General features: G+C 36.2%; 1 protein-coding gene across 1 annotated transcript; it reads left to right on the forward strand.

Moving 5' to 3' along the window:
- Positions 1–2,280: 2,280 nt before the first annotated feature.
- On the forward strand, positions 2,281–24,616 carry LOC106078994 (uncharacterized). The gene is made up of 11 exons (XM_056029097.1): positions 2,281–2,577; positions 3,917–4,045; positions 14,869–15,036; positions 16,183–16,374; positions 17,416–17,607; positions 18,353–18,556; positions 19,314–19,448; positions 22,418–22,552; positions 22,727–22,861; positions 23,295–23,429; positions 23,880–24,616. The coding sequence occupies exons 1-11, from the start codon at positions 2,526–2,528 to the stop codon at positions 24,056–24,058; spliced, it is 1,656 nt and encodes a 551-aa protein (XP_055885072.1). The 5' UTR covers positions 2,281–2,525; the 3' UTR covers positions 24,059–24,616.
- Positions 24,617–25,085: the final 469 nt, after the last annotated feature.

Genomic DNA, 25,085 nt, shown 5'->3' on the forward strand with positions numbered 1-25,085 from the left:
AAATTTTACTAAAAAGAAAAGTACATGCAAAATATAATGGTGTAGCTCTGATGTTTATAGTGTGCAGCGTCATTGTTTTTGGAGCCTAATAGTACAAGAAAGAAAACGATGGGTTGTGTGATTCTGGAACAAGAGAAAGATACGCAATTCATTCAGCCTGGTAAATGTTATGTTAGGTCAGTGGCGTAGCTAGCAATTTGCGGGTGGTGCGGGCCGCACTGGGCATCAAGTGGCGAGGGGCATCAAACTCAGTAAAAACAACATATTGTACATATATGAAAAAAACAACACAAACTACTGTATTTGAAATGTTAACTACAAATTAAATTATTTCCTTTCTTTCTTCATCTCCTATGTTTTTTATATGAAATGTAAGCTGTAGACCAGGTTGTATCAAAAATATTATATCTGTTAAATTATCTTAAGGTGACATACTTTTGCATGCCCATTTTCTTCTGAGGCACATGGTAAACCTCTATACTCTAGATCTATAAAATACTTGTCATCTCTAGTTGAAATGGTTGACTGTATGGATCAAAAGGTCTAAAAGGTAAAAATTTAATAATGCTATCTGAAAAGAATATTAAATATCATTCCTTTTCTCTCAAAACAGAATCTGGCACTCAATGGGCATCGCAAACAAGTTCAAAAAGAATTGCAAAGACAAAATGAAGGTTATTTCTGTGACCTTGTGAAATCACTATCCCAATAAGATCCACCCCTAAGAGAACATGTAGTCGAATGAAGCTGCTTCCAGATCAAACATGTAAATTTCCCCAAAACGGCTAATATTGGGTGATATTTCTAGATAACTTCCTAAATGTTAAGGCTACGTTGTCTTGGATAATGACGGTATACTAATTTTTTCATTGACATCATCTTAATTCCTTGTCTGCCTGAACCATTCTCCGAGTTTGGAAGGAATTCGTGTTGCTGAATCTGAAATCAATTCTGTATCATTTTTACGTACACTGGACCGTTTACACACCTTTTTATCAACTTCAGCACACCGCTAGGACCTCCTCAACAAATTATTCGGAACTAGCCTTAAGCGCTTAGTTAAAACCAACAGGAGCCTCAGAGGAGAAGCCGTCAAGATGGTTATAGTTTAATTTTAAAAAATATAAAGAAACTCTTGATACATTGACTAGTACAGATGAAAAAATCTTCTACTAGATCTTCTACTGGGATTTTTATTTCGGGATCCTTGGGTGCCTCTGAGTATACCCAGCTCTAATGGGAACCTGACAATAGTTGGGGAAAAGTAAAGGCGGTTGGTCGTTGTGCTGGCCACATGACACCCTCACGTAACCCTTGTTAACCGTAGGCCAAAGAAACAGGTGATCTTTATACCATCTGCCCTATAGACCACAAGGTCTCAAAGAGGAACTTTACTTACTACTACTACTATTATTATTATTACTATTAAATACTATTAAATACATGCACAATACTTTTTTTTAAAAAAAAGCTTATACAAAGTATCATTGTATCAAATTAGTCTGGATCATTTTAATTAAAATTTTAATAGATCTCGTCTAAACCAACAACAATGAATCTGTTCGATTGGAAATATTATACAAATAGTTTTTGTAAATTGTTTTTGCCTAGTGCTTATTCATGCTTATAGTTTTACCAATACGCTATGATCCTACCACATATCGGAACCAGTTGCGAAAATTGGAAAGGGTGGGGAGAGAAATGGATATTCTGGTGGATTTTAGCGTAATTGGTTTTAGAAACATTTTGAAAAAAAAAACAACAGAAGTGGGGGGGGGGGGTAAGACCTCAAGTCAAACTCGTGGCTCACCCCTCCTCGGGCTGACGTGCTAACCAGTCTGCTAGTGAGATACTTATGACTAGAGTCAATTGCATAGTTACATATTGTTTGTTTCAATTTAGAGCGGTGACCTATAAAGTGGGACTAATTAGGGTGGAATAACCACTTCACTCAAGTACAAGTTTCTTTATGACTAAGAATATCTTTTTTTTTACAATTGAAGGTTTTTATACATAGATACCACGTCATTACCACTATGTTCTCTTTCTCTCTTTCACATATATATATATATATATACACGCCAAACGAGATACTACATAGCAAATAAAATATGAAATCTTAATATTCTTTTCTTACTCTACGGAGGTAACTTGTTAACGCCCTATGAATCAAAAATTGTTTATATGTCATGTCCCCTTGTACTTTACCTTCAAGGAAATGAAATCTTTATTTCGCTTGCTAAGTAGTACCAGAAGTTGAACCGTCGAAGCATAAGCTCTCTATAAAAATGTTTAATTGTTAAATTCTTTTAATGGTACACTTAGCCACTTAATATATGGGTAATTTCCCCACTTTGCTGAGTTCTAGTTAATAAATGTGTTTTTCGTGCGTCTTTATATGTTTGATAGTTAAACAATGGAGTATAAATACTAAAAGTAAAAACACATTCTTACAGTTAATTGCCTAGTATTTACACAGTGATATGTATGCCATGAACCAGACACAGAATTAACTTTATAAGAGGATGATTGTCTTAATGAGTATGATTGCCTTGTTATCTAAAGTTCTTTTTTCAGGTCAGTTATCGTTTCATACATCATATAAAGTTTTATAAATAACGTTTCTCTCTAATACAAAGTTATTTTTCATATTTGTACAAGAATTCGATTGAGAATAAATTATTTCATATAATTTATAGTTATTCAAAAACTTGATTATGTAAATATTTAGTTACATTCAGTGTTGGATCAGACTGGTAAAATATATGTTATTTCACCATTACCATTATTGTAACAGTATTAAAGTAAATAAAAGAAAATATTCCCCTGGAAGTATAATGGGCAGCCAGATTGGAGACTATAAGTCTCTGGATTCAAGATTAGAGTATTATTTCAGTTCATAACTAAGACCCAATAATGACCTACTTATTTTGCCATATATTGATACAGACAAAGGCAGAGGTTGAGAGGCTAAATACGCTTTAACTTGACCTGGCTTCCTATGAAGGCTGAGTCGTGTTAATGGATCGCCTAAAGAGATTAGACCATAGCGCTCTGAGCATGCTATAAGCATGAAAGTAGCGCTATTTAAAAGCTATAATTATTAATATGTTAGAATCGAACGAGTATTCATTATCTGGCGCTATTTATCCTTTTTGTCGTCTGCAGTTTAGAGTAGTGGACCTCATTCATCAGTCTTAAATAAAAATATTTAGCAACGTCATAATATTGATAAACCAATGAAAAATACTATCACGTGAGAGCCTTTATGGATTACATAATTTGTATAGAAGATATAGAGAATCACGTGGCTAAATGTTGCTTGTTTACGATTGGTGAATGAGATCAATTGTGCCATTTAGGCAAATATTAACTTGAAAATATCGTCCCGGTCACGTGGTATACTCTGTAAATTTGTAGAGATTGTTTTGAGTTTTAACCGTGTGCTATGCTGCCCTCCTTCTGGTCGGGGGAAATCGTTATAGACGCCCTGAACACTGACCTGCAGCGTCACAACATGTAAGCAGTTTAGACCAATATATCCTTAAAAAGTTACACGTCTTTTCGACCTGAGAACAGGCTGTTAGTCTGAACGACCCTCTAGTTGTGACGTTGCAGACTAGTGTTGAGGCCTTTAATAACGATTCTCCATTCTTGTCATCTCATTTAAGATAGGATGAAGTGTCCTTCTTCTTTGATCAAAAGTGAAATTAAAAACGCTGCAAGTAATTTGAATATCTTAAGGTCCAATGAATTTTGATCATTGTCACTTGTATTATTATTCTTGAACATAAACTTTTAAGTTTTAAAATCCGTATAACCAAATCATGTACTACCCTTGTACTAACTCATAGGCCCCATAGCACGTAAATTATGTTAAGTTAAGACCCTTTAACTTCAATGTTGTTTTCACCAGACGGTTGTGACACTGGCTGGTTTGGCTCGAAATGTCAGTATAAATGTCACTGCAAAATAAAGTGCCATATTAGCGGTGATTGTCAAGGCCCTTGTGAAAAAGGATGGTTTGGCTACAAATGTCAGTACAGTACGTACTTTTTTTTTTCAAAAGTAATTAACAAATTATTTACCATAACCTATTAGTTTTATTTGTTTCTTCATTTATCTATATTCTGTTTGTGGTTGATAGTTGAATGTTTTGTAGATGATGTTGAACAACACTCTGTTGACTTGAGATGTTATGAATTTAAAAAAAAAATTCTTAAACACAACTCACCAACACAACAAAACGATATAGAATAAGATAATTCAGACTTTTAATTAAACACTTTTAATTAAACACGACACTTTATTATAGACAGAATGGCACAGTTCAAGTCATTAAAGTTCAATTCTAGCAAGTTTCTTCGTCTTTCTACTGCTAACCTCTAACCTCTAACCCCTTTTTTTTATTCTTTTAAATGTACTGTAGCGTCACTAAAAAGATACCCAATTAAAACCAACTTCTACGCGACTTACTATGGAGTCATTACAATACTACATAACTCTGCCCTTTTAACTGTTAGCTTCTAATTTAGATATTATATAAAATTCTGCAAGTATAAATTTTTCACATGTAAATTATCAGTGAGTCATGTGTGAATGGACATTTTGTTTTTTTTTAGCGGCCCCCGAAAGACACTATTAGTTTTGTGTGGCCTGTTTGTCCGTCCATCCCGTTTAGATCTCGTAAAATAGAAAAGAGAGTGAAATTCCGACATCATAATATTTTAGACCATTCAAAGTTCTGATGGAACGGCTACTTTTTTTTTTTCTGAAAGCGAAAAGTATCATTTTTTAAATCACTTATGTAAGCAGTTTTTCATGAAAATACACCACTTTTACAAGTATTCTGTATTAATAGTAACAAACACTTGAAGCTCTTTAGTAGGGGAGACCATCATTTACCATATTTTAACACATTTATGCAAACGGTTGTAGATTTTGTTTCAAAAAAAAAAAATTGTATTAAGTTAAGTTCTGTTATACTAAGTAATATATTAACACACACACACACAAAATATTTACTTTTTTTAAGAAAAAAAATAGATATTTAGTATAAATATTAGTTGGACATACATTAAAACAATAATTAATAGTAATTTTTCGTATTATCGCGTGAACCTTTGCTACGCAAAACAGCTATAGAACACTGAACTAAGGAATTTTTATATTTTTTTCTTGAGGAACGAGATTGTCCCTTTACAAAACAATTAGAACAATTGTATGTTCATTATAAGACTTTAGTTAGGCCAGGCTCTCATCTAACTTCACATTCACTTTCACCTTTACTTTGGTCTGTGGACCGCTGGGGCACCACACAAGATCCGCCAGCCTTCTTTCTCCATTCTCCTCTGCCATTTGCCTTTCATAGAATTTCATTCTGATATTCTTTCTGAAAATATTGAAACCTGCCCTTTTACCTGCCTGGGTGGACCACTTCGGGGGCCGATTTTGAGTTTGTGTCTTCACACCAACTGTCTTTGTAACCTTGTTTATAGTTAAGACTAATAAAGAGTATTATTATTATTATTATGTTAGAAATGAACGAGTAGTCATTCTCTGGCGCTGCCAGGGTTGAGTTTCGCTAAAGAGAAACAAAATTCATCGTAGTCCATTTAACAGTTTCCACTGAGGAATTTTCTGGTGATGTGGCAGGTCTGCAGCAGTACCGCCCTCTGACAGGCAACGAGGATGTTCCTAGAAATGTTAAGGGTCTTAAAAGGTGTCTGTGAGGTCAGTTGTTATTATCCACTCGGTTGATATAACAATGAGGTATATTGTTATTTTGGACAATTTCCATCAACGCTTAATCTCCAAGCCTAGGTTCTCTTTTTAGCGGCCCCCGAAAGGGGAAAAGACGCTATTAGTTTTGTGCGAAATGTCTGTCCGTCTGTCCGTCTGTCCGTCTATCCGTCTGTCCGTCTGTCCGTCTGTCCGTCCGTCCCGTTTAGATCTCGTAAACTAGAAAAGATATTGAAAATCGGACATCACAATATTTGAGACCATTTAAAGTTCTGATGCAACGGCTACTTTTTTTTTTCGGAAAGCGAAAAATCTAATTTTTAAAATCAGTTAAGCGAGCAGTTTTTTTTTTATGAGAAAAAGCTAATTAGTATGCATTACAAGTTAGACCTAATTTAAAAAGAATAGTAATCTTGTAAACTTCATTTTTGTGAACTTTTTTTTATTGCGGAAATTTATTTTTTTTAAAGGATTCGAATAAGAGATTGATTTGAGGATTTATTCTGTGGATTACTTGTGTTTCTGTGGGTTTTTTTTGTGATTCTGCGGATTTTTGTGTGTTACTGTTTAGAGTGGACGGCGCGAGGGTTGTGTAGTAAAGTACTGTGTAGTTTGTAGTGTAGTTATCGTCTCTTTTCTGTCTCTGTACTTGTGATAAACCCTTGTAAAAATGTCAGTTAAGACATTTTTTATTGAAAAAAAGGACCTGGATGGTGGACTTGTCCACGCCCCAGGTACCTTGCTTCTAAAGCTGTCAGGCCAAGGGGCTGTTAAGGCCACAATGGCGAGCCTAATAGAGTGCCTGAAACTAACACCGGACGAAGTGAGTTCTCTCTATCGCTTCGAGAACCCCTTTGTCTGGTTCCTGGTCCCAACATCCGCCCTAGTGAGAACCCGTATACTAGGGAAATCATTCGGGAATGATAAGGACTTCAAGGTAGATGTCTGTACCTTAGAAGACGAAAAAATCAGGGTTACCCTTCACTGGGTAGCACCAACCATAAACAAATTAAAGATAGGAGAAATCTTTGGAGCCTTTGCAGAAGAAGGCTCCAAGATAGAGCCAATCAAGCTAGGCAACTCAGATAAGTGGGCGGCTTGGATCAAACTCCGCAAACAGACTGAACTCCCCCATTATATTCAGTTACGATATGAGGACGATCCGAGGACCTACAAGGTCCTCGTGACCATCCCGGGACGTAGACAACAGTGCTGGCATTGCGGACAGGATCAGCACTGGTCAAACCAGTGTCCAAATAGGGCGAACCCCAGACGGGACCGAAACCCCACAGAAGGTGCAAAGGAGGTAGGAGGGAAAATCTCCTATGCCATGGCCCTTAAAGGGGAGGGAGAGAAAAAGCAATCCGAGATTGATCAACAGCTAAAAAAAGATGGCTTCACAATGGTTGAAAGCAGCAAAGGAGGGGGAAAAAAACAAATAGAAGCTATGGGAGCTACTCCAAGTGGTCTCCCCCCACCTAACAGCCCTGAAAACAAATCTAAGCAAAGTAAAAAAATTAAAACATCCGGAGGGGCAAGTTCAGCACCCACCACCCCAACCAAAATAACAAGAAAGAGGGCCCTCTCTCTCTCTTCCTCATCCGAGGATCTAAACGAGGATCCCCGGGTAGAGGAGGAGAAAAGAGAGGAAGAACAGTTCAAGCTCGAGCTGAACTTTCCAGACTCCCCGTCAGTGCTAGTCATTGATGAGGGCGAGGACCCTAACACACATTCAAACACATAAACAACAAAGCAACTCTTAAAGATAAAACGCACACACACACAATAGAATAACAAACACGCAAACCAATCTCACACACTCATGGCAGACATCAAAATTTTGACACTCAACATCAGAGGGCTTAACAATAAACACACCTACATAGCACACCTCACAAGGAAATACAAGCCAGATTTTATCTTTCTGCAAGAGACCAACACACAGTTAGAGTACAAGGCCAAAAAAGCAGTCTCTCTTATGGGCCTCAGGGAGGGTTATTTTAGTTTAGGTAGAAAGCCACGAGGGACAGCCATTTTACAAACATCCAATAGGTTTTCAACCACACACTCATATCAAGACCATAGCGGGAGGATAGTAATAATTAGGACAAGCTCACAAAAACACACATACACGTTAGTCAACATTTATGCACCCGCTCAAAAAAAAAGAGAAACACGAGTTTTTTGGAATGCTAAGTGACATTCTACACACTCAGTACGCAGGAGAAAATTTGATAGTAGGGGGTGATTTAAATTACATTGATTCCCAATTAGACAAGCAAAACACAAACATAGAGGGTCCTACTCCTCATGTAACAATTAAAACGCATGACTATTTGGGGGGAGTCATCAAGGCTTTCCGGTTAGTAGATGCCTATAGAGAAGTAGAGGTCACGGGCCGGGTCACCACGTTCAGGGACAAGGCACACCAAATAGAAACACGGATAGATAGAGTGTATGTGCCAAGGGCGTGCGAAACAAAAAGTGTAACACATCTCGTAGAGACGTTACAATATACAGACCACAAAGGAGTCTTAGTGGAATTGCTGAACCCAAAACTAAAAAAGAAAAAACAAAAAACACCGATCTGGAAATTTAACAACGACCTCCTAAAAGACCCGCTCTATTTAAAAACAATCGCAAAGCTCTTCAAAATATAATACATGACTCAAACACACCCCATTTCAAAGTCACACAAATATGGACGCTAATTAAAAGCTCCATTAAGCAGCAAAGCCTAATACTGGCTACACTAGTTAACTCAAAAAGGAAAAAAGAAGAGGAAAGACTTAAAAATTTACTAACACACGAAGAAGACGAAGCAGCCAAAACACATATACTAACACAACTAGAAGAACTATTTAACTATCAATACAAAGGAGCGGAATTGAGGTGCAAAAGTAAAAAAATAACCGAAGGGCCTAACAAACTTTTTTTATCAGAAGAAAAAAACATTCAAATTGACAGAACTATTGACAACATTGTTGATAGTAAAGGAGAAACTATACAAGACCTGGACAAAATAACAGACACATTTACGAAACACTTTACTAATTTGTATGACAAGGAACAGACGGACGACAACGCACAAATAGTATTTTTACAGAACTGCAAAGAAATACCAATTATAGAACAGATAGAGACAGACGCTCCCTTTACGCTAGACGAACTGAGGGCTGCTTTAGATACAACACAAAACAACAAATCCCCTGGCCCAGACGGTCTGACGTTTGAATTTTACAAAGCCTTTTTTCCCCAAATAGGACCCCTACTATTAAATCTATACACGACATGTTAGTGACAGAACAGTTACCTAGAGATTTCAACTTAGCATACATCACACTTCTACCAAAAAAACAAGAAAACAACACCTCACCTAGCGACTTTCGACCGATCTCACTTCTAAACACCGACTACAAACTCCTGACGAAAAAGATTTTTTTAAGACTAAAACCCCTCATACCACACTTAATAGGACAGGACCAATACTGTAGCAACCCAGACAAAAACATCGACGAACTTAACCATTTTTTAAGAGACATTATATATTACTGTAAAGACAAAGACTTGAAAGCAGCCCTCTTTTCTATTGACCAGGAAAAAGCCTTTGACAGAATAGACCATGATTACCTTTTCAAAATACTAGACAAGACGAAGACAGATGGAAGAATGAAGAAATACATAAAGCTAGTTTACACTGATGCCACAAGCAAACTCATAATAAACCAAACCCTTAGTGGCAGTATCCCTATTAGAAGATCTGTTAGACAAGGGTGTCCCCTTTCTCCCTTTTTATACACCCTTTGCCTAGAACCCCTTTTAGAAACCATCAGGCTAGATAGTGGAATCACGGGGATAAAAATCCCAGGCCCCACGCCCGTAGTTAAAGTTAAAGCATACGCTGATGACACCACCCTTTTTCCCTCCTCAGAAAAAGACATAGCCTTAATCATAGATAAGTTTATTCAATTTGGGAGGGCAAGCGGGTCAAAAATCAACATAAATAAATCTTGTATTATGGGATTGGGCAGGTGGGAAATCCCCTTAAACATCCCCTTTAACCTTAAAATAGAGAAGGCAATTAAAATATGCGGCATCACGTGGACAAGCAACCCAACATATTACCACACACAGCAGTGGGAAAATATTTTAAACAAAACCAAAAACACACTTAAAAGATTTCATTATACAGCAACTACTATATTTGGTAGAGCAATACTAGTAAACAACCTGGTCATCCCGAAGATAGTTTATTTAGCAAACATCACAGAACCTCCACCAACTTTTATACCAAGCATAAACACAATCATTAGGAATTTTATATTTAAAAGCACTATCAGGAACATTAAACACACAACACTTATACAAAACAAAGAGGATGGGGGGATAAACTTACAGGACATCAGAACCAAAATACAAGCACTTAGATTAAAATACATAGGACAAGTAGCCAAGAACCCAAACAATTTTCCATTAACAATATACTACTACGGCTTAAGGTTAAATAAAATAATTCCAATAAAAAATGACACCCCACATCACTTTGGTACAAACACACATCCATTTTACAGATCCATATCAAGAATACTCCCTGGCAATGAACATCTAATACACAGTAAATTAAAAGACACATATACAACACTTAAGAAACAGTTACAAGAAAGATTATTCAATAGGATCAAATGGAGTAGAGAGTTATGTGTAATGGATTTCAGAGACACTTTTATAAACCTACACAGCAAACACATTACACCCAAAGCCAGAGAAATAACATACAGACTAATCTTCGGGATGACCCCTGTAGGAAGTAAGAAAAGAAATGTACACACATGTGTTTTCTGTCACACAGATAATGGTAACAATGAAAGCCATATGTTTTTAAAATGTAAAATATTTGATAATGTTAGATGCACTATGAAAGTCCTACTAGAGGCAAACTGTAACACCAATGTTAATCTTAACCTAGCTATTGTTTTAAATAAATTGCCTAAAATCAAAAGTAAGATGATTCATAAATTTAATCTAATAATAGTGAGTGAATACAGAAGTCGTGTGTGGCACAGTAGAATTAAAGTTGTTAATAACAATGTATCTTTAAATCCTTATAATCTAGAGTTAATATTTAGAAAAATAATTGAACATAGAATTGATAACTATACTGGTTAGATAGAAATTGTAATTATTGTATAATTTATTGTTCTTGACTAAATTGTCAGACCTCAGAGATAAAAATCTAAATACTGTAATCAATCTGTAAAGTTACTCTATTGGTATTATGTCAGTTAGTTTAAGTGGTTATGCGAGTGTGTGAGAGTGTGTATGTACCTGGGTTAAAGAGAGTTTGGGCTGAGAGATGCGGGATAGGAATCAAATTGAACTTTATTTATCTACGGAAAACCACTAATGAACTGTCTTTTAAAGGGAAGTCAACACTTTTGAAGAATTATTTCTCCCTCGCGGTTACGTCCTCTTTGATCACATGATCGGAGAGCATGTCACAAGTCAACATCAAGTGTGTCTGTACAACACTCACAGAACACGGCAAGCCCGTGGAAACGTAACAAGAACACTATGACAATGTCTATATCTTAGCGGCAGCCTCATCCTAGACATACTGGGAAACAAAGGAACAAGAAAACAAGACGCAACTGAATGGAGCCTTGTTGATGTCTAAGAGCTGAGCCGAAGGCTCTTCGGGCTCTAAGTTTGAAAAAAAACCTGCTTGGACGCCAAACAGTAAAAAAAAACAAACCTGTGTGAACACACAGTTCTGTTTGGGAGAGACCCTAGACAATGCCTATGTGAGGCATTGCTGTTTACCGATGCGTTCGGCCCCCGACACGTGGACTAGAGACACGGCCGAAGGCCGGGACTGCACCGGGGACTTCTGCCATTTTCCTTCAATGTACCAAGCTAACTGTGCGGGATCCGCCATTTATGTAACGGTCCCTTTGAGGAACAGCGCATGGATTGGTGACGTGTTTGTGGGGACTTTGTTACAACCCCGCCCGTGCAAGGGGTGGACTCTCGTCTACCCGTGGGCATCCCCACGGGAGTCCTGTTTTGCTACCCATTTCGCCTAGCCACTTCCTCAAATGGCCGTTTCCACGCGGGCGCCACGATGAGGCAGGGCAGCGTGCCCGCGACTGAATGGAGCCTGCGAAGAGACTAGAAACAAAAATAACCAAAACCAATAATCCTAAAGAATATAGACAAGGGCAGACAATTGAAAGTCAAGAATCTTTTATGAATAATGTAATAGTTTAAGACAAATTAACTATTTTTTATTTATTTATCAATTTTTTTATTTTTTTTTAAACCCCTCGTAATGAGAGAAAAAAGAATCCTTAATCGACATCCCTATCCTGAAATAATTTACACATGACCCTAACAGAACCCTGAACAATTGTGATACAGCAGCACCTTTGCTTGGTTAACTATCCCAGAACGATTCTAACAGACCCAAGGGCCACCTTGATGATGCTAGAGTAGCCCTCTTACATCTCAAGGAGACCTTTAAAAATTGTCGTGAGAGGGATTAACCTGTTCCCTGATCAGTCTTTTTAAATACACAAGGCATACAAGGCAGCTGTATAAAACCCTATATTAGCTTGCCTTGCCTAATTACTTGCTACTACCTGGGAACATAGCATTGCTACAAAGTCAATTTCCGGAAAGATTGTTAATGTTGCTGTGCAGCTTTGTTAATAAACTCATTTATGTAGAAGATTGTTACTGTTAAAGCAAAAATACTGAGGCCACTTATCAAGGAAGTCCTTTCTCTCTGTATTACTTTATAGAAAAGATGTTGTTCTGTTGTGTAAAATTAAATATTATTATATGTCTAAAATACTATTTGACGAGACAGAATGGAGGCTTAGGATGAAATCAGTCACTTTTTCCTCTTCGTACTACCACCAAGATCAATACATTATGTCCCCTTTAAACATAAAGTGACAATGACAATGCCAAGTGCTTAAAAGGAAACATAAACTAATTGGATACAATCACACTACAGATTTCCCTTTGTTTCGTTTAATTTTTTTGGAAAATGTCTACAAGATAAGATAACTTAAATTCAGTTTGACTACAATTGACAGCGTTGTCAAACTAGTGGATATTAAATGAATTGTAATTTCTTGACCACTCATGTTTTATTTTTATTTATTTATTTTAAATGACTACAAATAAGTAGAAATTAAATGAAGTGTAATTTGTTGACCACTCATGTTTTATTTTTAATTTTTTGAAAATGACTACAAATTAGTAGATATTAAATGAATTGTAATTTCTTGACCACTATTGTTTTATTTATTTTTTTGAAAATGACTACAAATTAGTAGATATTAAATGAATTGTAATTTCTTGACCAAAAAAAAAAAAAAAAAAAAAAAAAAAATAAGAGATTGAGTCTTTTCAAAACCATTAGATCAATTATAAGACATCAGTTAGGCCAGGGGAGGCGCGGTGGCTGAGCGGTAAAGCACTTGGCTTCCAAACCGGGGGTCCCGGGTACGAATCCTGGTGAAGACTGGGATTTTCAACTTTGGAATCTTTGGGCGCCTCTTAGTCCAGTCAGCTCTAATGGGTACCTGACATTAGTTGGGGAAGAGTAACGGCGGTTGGTCGTTGTGCTGGCTAATGACACCCTCGTTAACCGTAGGCCACAAAAACATATGAACTTTACATCATCTGCCCCATAGACCACAAGGTCTGAAAGGGGAACTAGTTAGGCCAGGTTCACATCTAACTTTACATTCACTTTCACCTATCCTTTGATCTACACAAGATCTGTTAACCTTCTTTCTCCATTCTTATCTCTCATTTGTCTTTGATATAATTTCATTCGGATGTTCTTTCTGAAAATATTGAAGCCTGCCTGGGTGGACCACTTCGGGGGCCGATTTTGAGTTTGTGTTTCCACACAAACTATCTTTTGTAACCTTGTTTTCTTTGTTTTTCTATCTCAGTTTTTCTTAAATTATGAGACAGTGGTACGGCGATATCGATAATGGTAGCGGTTTTTTCTTTTTTATCGATGAGCAGCAGATCAGGGCGATTAATATATACCGTTTTGTCGGTCAGAATAGGCCTATCCCAGTACACCAGATGTTCAGTAGACTCGAGAACCTCTCGTGGTTAGTATTTATAATAAGGAGGAGTGTCCTTACTGATCAAATTGTACGCCAAAGACAGGTGTTGGTGTATTAACTTTGCAACTTGGTTATGGCGACCTAGGTAGGCTGATACTGATAGGGCTGGACATCCTGCCATAATGTGTTCAATCGACTCGCCCACATTTCCACATTTTCGGCATTTGTCGACAACATTGAATTTCAGGATATGCTTCTCGTAATTTTTTGTCCTAATTACTCTGTCCTGTATTGCTGTAACAAAGCCTTCTGTTTCAGGGTAGAGATGACCTGCTTTGAGCCATGTTAAGGAAGCAGCCTTGTTGATGTTGTCCCCATGTAATAAATCCGGAAATTTTCCGTGGAGTGTTTTTTCTTCCCATTGGCGAATCTCATGCCCTACGTCGTCCAAACCGACATTGACATCAGCATTATTATATTAATTTATTGTTACGGTGACTGATTTTTTTTTCTAATTACAATAACGCTTTCGCTATTTTGTAATACAGAAAATTACTGTTATTGTTTAAGTTAATTTATTGATCTTATTTCTATAGCTCAAAAAGGTGTGGGTTTTTTTTCTTCTGGTTATATATGTACCAAACCGAAAAGCTATTAATCATTTATATATGTATATATATATATATATATATATATATATATATATATATATATATATATTCCGAGGTTAACAAAGGTGTCATGTGTCCAGCACAACGGCAAACCGTCTTTGCTTTTCCCCAAGTAAGGTGTTTACTCATTAGAGCTGGGTGAACTCAGAGGCGCCTGAAAGATCCCGAAATTAGAAATCTCAGGATTCGAACCCATGAGCCCCCCCGCCCCCCCCCCCCCTTGGTTTGAAAGCCAAGCGCTTCACCATTCAGCCATCGCGTCACATTTATAAAGTACTTCGATTTATGTTTAAATTTAGGAGTTTGTATTGAATGCCTTTTTTAATATGCTTATCTATTTTATCTGTAATTTATGATACCAGGGGATGTTGCCTTGGCTGATACCATTCGAACTGATCCTCCATTGGAATATGTTGCGGACTTTTTAAAAGACGACAGAAATGACCTGTGCGTTACCTCTGGTACAATTACTATTCAATGGTCAAGATCATATTTCATCTTTTTGACAAGAATAGTGGCTCCTAAACCAGGTTATATTTAATTATTTACTAGATGTACTTTTTAAGCAATAATATAAACATGGCTTTGGGAAAATCATGGTGTGTGACCTCTGTCGTAGCAAGAAGCAATTGGTCTATACTTTACAAATGTTTCGAGGTCGCAGTTAGGTGGTGTTGCCTCCGCGCATGCTACCCTGCCTCATCGTGGAACCCGTGTGGAAACGATCGTCAGAGGGTACGATTAAGGCAAAGAGAAGCAAAACAAATCTCCCGTGGGGATGCCTAAGTTAGAGCGAGAACATCCCCATTGCACTGTGCGGGGTCGTAAACGAGCTCCCACAATCCTTTTGTCAACGTCAAGGCACCGTCGCCGATGGGGCCGTTGCATAAATGGCGCGCCCCGCATGGTCAGCCAGGTAGATTAAAGGAATATGGATGGGGCCACTGTGTCTCGGTCACCGGGTGCGTCTCTAGTCCGCGAGGCTGGAGTGTCCGAGTCACTGGAAATTAACTTCAAATTAAACACGAGTTTAACCCCAAGTCTGACCCCCGAGTCTGACCCCCGAGTCTGACCCCCGAGTCTGACCCCCGAGTCTGACCCCCGATAGACAGAATGGTGTATATGAGGTGCCTACCATTCAATCAGGCCTGTAGGTAGAAGGGAGCTCTTGTTCGCTTTTGCTGGCCTTAGGGTTCCAAGTGCGATGCACAAGTCTATACGATGTCTGGGGCAGACGTTGTAAAATTTATCTTTTAATTGACCAATGGTTAACTCAGTGTTGTGTGGCCAGCACAACGACCAAAAGCCTTGACTTCTGGGTGGACTCCGAGGATTCAAACCAGGGACCCCCCGGTTCGCAAGCCAAGCACTCTACCACTCAGTCACCTTAGTTTCTATTTACCAAATGTCTCTCACTCTAGTACTCTACTTGTTCTCTCAAAATCCAGTACACAAATCGCTTTCTCTAAATCTAGTCTAGTATTCTACTAACTAAAGATGTAGACATTTCTTCTATCCTTGCGCAAATTCACGTGGACATTTTTTACCACAATCTCACTATCTCGTTCAAGCCAGATTAGACTGAAACTATCAATTAAGCACTGCCGTTTAAATAACGAACAAAGTTTGTAACACAAAAGAAATAATTTACACAAACTGTTTCTTTTTTCTTTCAGCTATATTTTATTCTGCTGTACGATTCTTAATCAAATATAATCATTCTGCAAACGTTGAAGAAGCCAATATAACTGGGATTATAATACACCAAAACACTCTAGACATCTACTTTTCATTAAATCAAGGAATTGATACTTTAATCTTGCAAACTGACACCGTCTTTATGACATGTTCTTTGTGGGTCAGTACAGGTAGGTTTATTGTTGTATTGTTTTTCTGTATATATATATATATATATATCCGGATAATAAAGATTATTATCATTATTAATATTATATATATATTGTTTTGACATGATTAGTAATTAATTATTTGTTTCTCGAATAGGGAAAGTTTTTCCAGAGTGACAATGACGTGACTAGTAAAACAAAAACTGACAGGAAGAAATAGAAGTCGACTTAACACACTTCCTGCACAATGTAGAGATATACAGAGTTTTTAGGAACCTATAGAGTTAGCTGACATTCGATGGTTCCCTTTATTGCTATCAAACTTGTTCGACATTCAGTATCAGCGTTGACTACCTTCTATTGATTGTTCCGCCTTTCGCAGGTGTTCTTGTGGATGACGTATTACGTAGAGTGTATTTTATTTATTTGCATTAGAAACCGAGGAAGCCATCTGACGTTTTACGTCTCGAGAGAAGATCTTTTCCCTTTGCAACTTCTTGTATGACTAAAGAGGCTAATCCTTGATACACAGCTGCGGTCACAGGTTGGGCATATGTAATCACCTGACGCCTTCGCATTTTCAATTGTCTGAACTGAGCTTGTAGTATATTACAGGGTATGCAATAAACATGTTATTTATCCCCTGAATTGGCATACTGAATCTTTATTCAGTCGTTATATGTGTCGTTACGGTATCGCCCAGGACATGGGTACATTTAGTAATTAGCATTGAAGTACACATACGTATATTAGAGAAGAAAGGAGTCTTCTCAGTGGCCTATACCCCAGAAATGTCCACAGGCAAAGATGAGATGATGATATCAATACCAGCTAAAAGGACCTCGCAGACATCTTTGTGATCCTTTACATACTCATACTTTTTTTCATAGTTTTCAATACAACTTGGAACATATATATCAAATATCCAAAAAAGAAATGTAATATCAGTGATTTGCAATATTTTTTACCCTTACATATTTAACTTCCAATTTGTTCAAATTTATGATTTCTGAACCAGGCTCCAGCTTTGTTTAACCAATGTATGTCTATTACATTATACAGGTCGAAACGTCGCTTTAAAGCAAAACACTGAACAAAGTAGTACGGATGACGTAAGCCTTTCATCGCAAGGCAAGGCAGTAGATGGTGATAAAACGACCTGCTCAAGAACTAATAAGCAAGATGAAAGGTCATTTTGGACTATAACTTTTGAGCAATTCTATTTCCTCAGGAATGTTCAGACTATATTCGACGGTAATGTAAATATACGTACGACAGTTAATGAGATTACTAAATAAATGAATTAGTCAGTGAGTGGTTACTTAGAAATATACTATACATTTTAGGAACTTCACCTTCTAAAAATCCAAGTTTTTGCGCTTTCAGATATTTAGTTGGTTCTATTCTTAATGGTTTTAATATTTATAAACATGTATCGACTTGTATGGTAATGTATTAAATTCAATTGCATTTTTTAAAAATGATATCTTACTGTTAGAGAACGAACGAAATAGAAGTCGACGTAAGCATATTACTTACAGGACAACGTAGAGATAGATAGCATATCATATTTTATTTTATTGTAGTACATTTGATGTAATGTATAGTAGATTAATGTATGTCAATGTAACATTTTTACTATCTATGCAAACACTACGAGCAACAAGGACATAAGAAAAAGGCTTTTCAGATTGGCTATTACAGTAATCAAACTTTAAAAAAGAAATTTAGTCGTTTTTAAACGGAACAATGCAAGCTGTACCCACTACAATAATTTCTATATATAATTCTCTTCAAGGCTAGTTTGAACACGCAAGAAGAAAAGGAAAGATCACTCTTTTATTTCCACAAGTCGGACGGACTAGAGTTACCCTACAAAAAAAGAGGGGGGGGGGGAACAAGAATCCATTTTTTTAAATACAATTTATTAAATACAATCTTTTTTTTTTTTGTTTCACGATATTATTTTATGATAATTTTGACTTCATGCATTCTTCAGAACTGTCTAGAGACAAGTTTTATAGCATGACTATGTTTGACGAACGGCGTAAAATTATTTATCACAACCCTCGCTTTGACTCTAACCATCTTCATGAAAGGCTTCCTAAAAGAGAACAAAAAGTCCAGACAATTACTGTGCGAGTTATAGCTAACCCTGAAGAAGATTCATCTCTGGGACTCTGTGAATTCGAAGCATACGCAGGTGTGTTTCATCAATATGTTGATATTAATCCTAAAGATACATATCTTACATTGAAAATAAAATAAAATTCTAATTCTGTAATATACCATTTTTCTAAATTAATATTAATTCAATCCGTCTGTTTCTGTCTGGTACAAATGTTGTAGTTGTTTTTTTTCCCACTTCCTATTCTCAGATAAGTTGAAATATTGCAACACTTTTCATAGCTGAATAACTAATTAGATAAATCAATAAGTTGTAATTATTCAATTTTGTTTTATGTAAAAAAAAAGAAGTTAAACCCTGCAGTATCGAAAGATACGGCTGAGATTTTGCGGTTCTTACCGTTAAATAAGCTTTTACTTTTAAAAAAAAATATTAAATCATATTTTGCTTTTTTTAATGTTATTTATATTCATGTGAAGTAAGTATTCAAATTATTTAATTATTTTTTTTTAAATTTAATTCTTCTTCATCATCACCTGTCCCTTAGTCTGCTGGACTGTTGGTGGTCCACACAAGAACATTGAGCCGTATCTCTCTAATTATTATTAGTTTAAACCAAGCTTAATGCCCATTCCATTTGCTATTCTTCAATGCAGTACCCCATCGCTTATGTTCCCTCGTATGTTCCATGAGGAAAAATGTTAGCTGACACTGATTATATTTTGGTATTGTCATAGTGTCTCATGTTCCTTAACTTAATTTAAATGTTATATTTCCCGATAAAGGTTTGTTTCTCTTATTTCATGTTGTGCGAATGTTTATTTACTCACAGAATGTCCACCAATGATGTGGGGTCTAGAATGTAACAATGACTGTAACAGCTCCTGTACACAAGGATGTCGCACTGATGATGGATTGTGTTCAGATTATTGTCTTGGGTACTTAGATCCTCCACTGTGCACAAAAGGTAGATTTTCAAACTTTTACTTTTTGGGACTCCAAATGTGGGAGTGCGGTGGCTTCCGAAATTTGCGTCCCGGGTTCGAATCTCGGTCATAATTGGGATTTTGAAACCACCCAACTCTAATGGGTACCTGACTTTAGTTGGGGAAAGTAAAGACGGCTGGTCATTGTGCTGCCCACATGACACCCTGCTCGCTACCCGTTGGCCAGAGAAGCAAGTAAACTTTACATCAGCTGCCCTTTAAATCGCTAGTTCTGAAATGTGAACATTACTATTATTCTCTAATGTGTACAAGAGGTAGATAATTGAGCTTTAAATATTTGGTAAATATTTATTCTGCTTTTTTTAAATTGTTAGCATCACCGAATGTTAGTTTTATGTAGTCTGTCTGTCCGTCTGTACGTCTATAACGTATGAATATTAAACACTAGGAAAAGGCAATTGAACGTTTGCGACGCCACAATAGTGGCTCGTGGAAACTTAAAAAAAAACAAATGTGATTAAATAATCACATGAAATGATTAAATGATCCCAATCACAATTGGGAGGGCGCGGGGGGGGGACTTTTAACAAGTTAATAAAATTGATGGGATTACTGCTTCCCATAGTTTCAGTTTTATGAACTATTTAGCAAAACTTAAAACAATCTGAACAGACAAAGGAAGGCATTACCCAAGAAAATAAAATTAGACTAATGCGCTCCCTGGCCACGGCCACATTCTTATATGTATGCAAATATTGTACGCTGACTGCAGATCTCGGGAAAAGGATCCTAGCAATGGCGTTAAGTTGCCACAGAAAGATCGTAGGTGTCACTTACAACGACCGCATCACGAATGAAGAGATTAGAGACAGGATTAATAAAGCAATTGGACGATGACCTGCTAACTACTGTCAAAAAACGTAAACTTAAACTCTATGGCCTGGCCACAATACAAGGTATCTAAGACCTTTCTTCAGGGAACAGTACCAGGAAAAAGAAAAAGAGAAGAGAAAGCAATGGTAAAACACCATCAAAGAATGAACAGGCTAATCAGTGAATACATTTCTATCCAATGCATATGACAGAGAGGAATGGAGAAAGGCGGGTGACATATCCTGTGTGTGGTGCCCCAATGGTCCAAGAAACTAAGAGATAGATATAGGTAATTGTGGGAAGCATGGTCGAGAGGCCAAGTGCGCTTGAACTTGGCTTGGTTTGGCTACCTAGAAGGGGGCTCGAGGTTCGACACCCGACTCGGGCAGAGTTGTGTTTACTGAGCGCCTAAAGACAGCACGGAAACCCAACTCCTAGATACCCCCTCCCCTCCTCCACTGGTCCACAAAATGAGATTGGACCAAAAGCGCTCTTTCTATAAGCATGAAAGTAGAGCTATATAAAAGCTATAATAATTGTGAAGGTGAATGTCACAAACCGATTTGTACATCCACCTATTTGTGTGCGAGTGGAGCAGTAAAAACTACAGTCCTGGCTTAGAAATGTAACCCCAGCTAACCTCATTCCCACAATGGCTATGGCTACTTTTTAATGTTTATTTTACATTTTTTTTTAAAAATTATATGCGTTGCCAATATGCTTTACTAAATAAATTAGACTTATTTTATTATTGGGGAAGGGACAGATGACCTGTATATTTTTTCTCTCTCTTTGTTGTATTGTCACGTGACGAGGCGACCAGGTCTTGAACGAGGTAGGATGACTTGAGTAACTTGGGAACAAAGAGCCAATGAGCGTAGCGCATTGTTGCGTTCCCCGCCACTTTTCTGATATTTGTATCCATACTGCAGCCTCGATATGTGAACAAACTTCTACGATACATCTTTTTACAGTAGACTCTGGTGGGCTGTGATCTTTGTGTATGTGATCAGTATTCACTCATAAATCCATCTAAGCTACAATTACAGCTGTACTGTAAAATGGATCTCATTCACCAATCGTAAATAAACACATTTAGCCTCGTGATAATATTGATAAAACAATGAAAATTATGTATTACGTGACAGCCTTTATGGATTGAGTAATTTGTATAGAAGATATAGAGAACCACGTGACGAAATGTTTGTTTACGATTGGTGAATGAGGTCCATTGCGACACGGTTAAGTCGCAACAGTTCAAGCGTCAATAGCCTAGGCCTCCAGAATCAACTTAGATAACGACCAGTTAACAGCTAAATTCGTTTTAATAACAAGAAAGTTGATCTTTGAAGTAGGTGAGATAGGATTTTCAAAAGCCTTTCTAGTTTTGATGTCTAAACGTCACAGGCGAATTGACGCCATTACGTACAGAAAGACTGCATAATAAAAAAAATGTATACGAATGCTGCTAATTTAAAAAAAAATATTTTAACGACAAGAATAAAAAAAAATAATTTTAAATCAGAATTATTTTTACTATCGCACAAGTAAAGTAAAATGAACATCTTTCAGATCTTGTGACGTATGTGTCATATGATGTAGAGTCATCTGTTTCTGATGCCCATGGTTAACAAGGATGTAATGTGTCCAGCAAATCAACTAACTGCCTGTACATTTAATGAAAGATCCATTAGAGTTCCGAAATTTTAAAATCTCAATCTTCACCAGATGGGCGCGGTGGTTAAGTGGTTAAGCGCTTGGCTTCCAAACTTGGGTTCCTGAGTTCGAATCTCGGTGAAGAATGGTATATTCAATTTCTGGATTTTTATAGCGCCCCTAAGTCCATCTAACTCCAATGGGTACGCGGCTTTAGTTGGAGAAAGTAAAGGCTGTTGGTCGTTGAAAAGAAAGATACAGATGACCTTAACATCATCTGCCCTATGCATAGCAATATTTAAAATGGGAACATTACTATCAATCTTTATCAGGATTTGAACCCGGTTCGGAAGCCAAGTGCTTTACCACTCAACCACATTGCACCATATTTATAACAGAGCAATATTCATATTCTTATGTATTTTATTAACATTCACATGTCTTACCTCCTTCGATATAGAATGTGATTTAGGGCTCTACGGTATGAACTGTGTAAGGAAATGTCCAGACAACTGTAAAAATCAAACTTGTCATCACGTCACTGGGAAATGTCATCAATGTGTGGCTGGATACCTGGGAAAATTTTGTGATACACGTTTGTATAATATTAATAACATAACCAGATATGTTACAGTTACACTTTAAGATAAGGAGTATTTTAATTTAAAATGTGTACACACACACACACACACAAACACACACACACACACATATATATATATATATATATATATATATATATATATATATATATATATATATTATATAGAATGTGCTACTGGATTCTATGGAGATAACTGTACATACAGCTGTTCAGACAATTGTCGGAATCAAACATGTGATGCTTCAAATGGACAATGTTTAAAATGTATAGAAGGACATCAAGGACTTTATTGCGAAGAGGGTAAAGCTATACATTTCAAATTTTTTTTTTATTTTGTTGTACTTAACGATTTCTAATAAGAACTTTATAACAAATATAATATACATATATTGTATGTTTGTTAAAAAGAACATGTACAATATAACAAGATATGCATACAGTAAACAGTACAATTAATTCATCTATATATCTCTCTTTCTTTCTCCCTCTCTCATTCCTTCTCTCTATCTTGTGAATATCTATTTATCTATCTCTATCTATCTATCTATCTATCTATCTATCTATCTATCTATCTATCTATCTATCTATCTATCTATCTATCTCATCTATCTATCTATCTATCTATCTATCTATCTATCTATCTATCTCATCTCTCTCTCTTTCCCTATCATATATATATATATATATATATATATATATATATATATATATATATATATATATATATATACAGAATGTAATACTGGATTCTATGGAGATAACTGTACATACAGCTGTTCAGTCAATTGTCGGAATCAAACATGTGATGCTTCAAATGGACAATGTTTAAAATGTATAGAAGGACATCAAGGACTTTATTGCGAAGAGAGTAAAGTTATAAATTTCAATTTTTTTTTTATTTTGTTGTACTTAACGATTTCTAATAAGAACTTTATAACAAATATAATATACATATATTGTATGTTTGTTAAAAAGAACATGTACAATATAACAAGATATGCATACAGTAAACAGTACAATTAATTCATCTATATATCTCTCTTTCTTTCTCCCTCTCTCATTCCTTCTCTCTATCTTGTGAATATCTATTTATCTATCTCTATCTATCTATCTATCTATCTATCTATCTATCTATCTATCTATCTATCTATCTATCTATCTATCTATCTATCTATCTCATCTATCTATCTATCTATCTATCTATCTCATCTCTCTCTCTTTCTCTATCATATATATATATATATATATATATATATATATATATATATATATATATATATATATATATATATATATATATATATATATATATATACAGAATGTAATACTGGATTCTATGGAGATAACTGTACATACAGCTGTTCAGTCAATTGTCGGAATCAAACATGTGATGCTTCAAATGGACAATGTTTAAAATGTATAGAAGGACATCAAGGACTTTATTGCGAAGAGGGTAAAGCTATAAATTTCAATTTTTTTTTATTTTGTTGTGCTTAACGATTTCTAATAAGAACTTTATAACAAATATAATATACATATATAGTATGTTTGTTAAAAAGAACATGTACAATATTTACAATATAACAAGATATGCATACAGCAAACAGTAAAATTAATTCATCTATCTCTGTTTCTCTCTCTCTCTCTCTCTCTCTCATTCCTTCTCTCTATCTTGTGAATATCTATATATCTATCTATATCTATATATCCATCTATCTATCTATCTGATGTCTCTCTCTCTATATATATATATATAATATATATAACAAACATTCTAAATAAGACGAGTGTGCCTATCAGTTTCACCAATTTTTTTGGCCCCCGAGATACATTAAATGTAGAGTATAACCCAAGGTTTGTGTCTTAAATAACAAAGGTAAGTATTTTGTTTGTCTTATATATTTTAGAATAAAGAATAAAATAAAAAAAAAAACTAATTGATATTCAAAGTTTGAAAATCTAGCTACAGTAACAATGCTATTAGGCTAATCCATGGGCGTAGCCAGGGGGGGGGGTTCTTGGGGTTCAAACCCCCCCCCCCCCGAAATGAAATCCCCCCCCCCCGCAGGGGGGGGGGGAGAACGGAATTAAGTGACTTATTTTTGCTTTCATTTTGTTTATTTTAGGTGAGATTTTAAAACTAAATCATCACTTACCACAGCACAGCCGAGGCAGTTTTGAGTTAAAAACCTTCTACCAGGGGGGTTTTGAGTTTAAGCCCCCCTACCAGGGGGTTTTGAGATTTAAAAAAACCCTATCAGGGGGTTTTGAGATACAAATCCCTCTACCAGGGGGCTTTGAGTTTAAAAAACCCCTACAGAGGGTTTTGAATTTTAAATCCCCTACCAGAGTTTTTTGCAGTTAAATCCCCCTCTTCTATAAAACAAAACAAAAAAAAATGCAAAAAACAATCCCCAAATTCCAACAGCACAGTTGAGGAAGATTTTGATTTTAAACCCCCCTCCAAAATTTACGATAAACCCCATCTTCAATATAAAAAAAGCAAATTACACACTCAAAATTC

The sequence above is a fragment of the Biomphalaria glabrata genome, chromosome 5 (assembly GCF_947242115.1).
Source record: "Biomphalaria glabrata chromosome 5, xgBioGlab47.1, whole genome shotgun sequence".
Lineage (NCBI taxonomy): Eukaryota > Metazoa > Mollusca > Gastropoda > Planorbidae > Biomphalaria > Biomphalaria glabrata.

Excerpts from the sequence above, each read along its gene's own strand:
- LOC106078994 (XM_056029097.1), top strand. The coding sequence starts at position 2,526 with ATGATTGTCTTAATGAGTATGATTGCCTTGTTATCTAAAGTTCTTTTT. Across the intron at positions 16,375-17,415 it reads TTCTTTGTGGGTCAGTACAG|GTCGAAACGTCGCTTTAAAG; the intron begins GTAGGTTTATTG and ends TACATTATACAG. Across the intron at positions 22,553-22,726 it reads GGGAAAATTTTGTGATACAC|AATGTGCTACTGGATTCTAT; the intron begins GTTTGTATAATA and ends TATATTATATAG.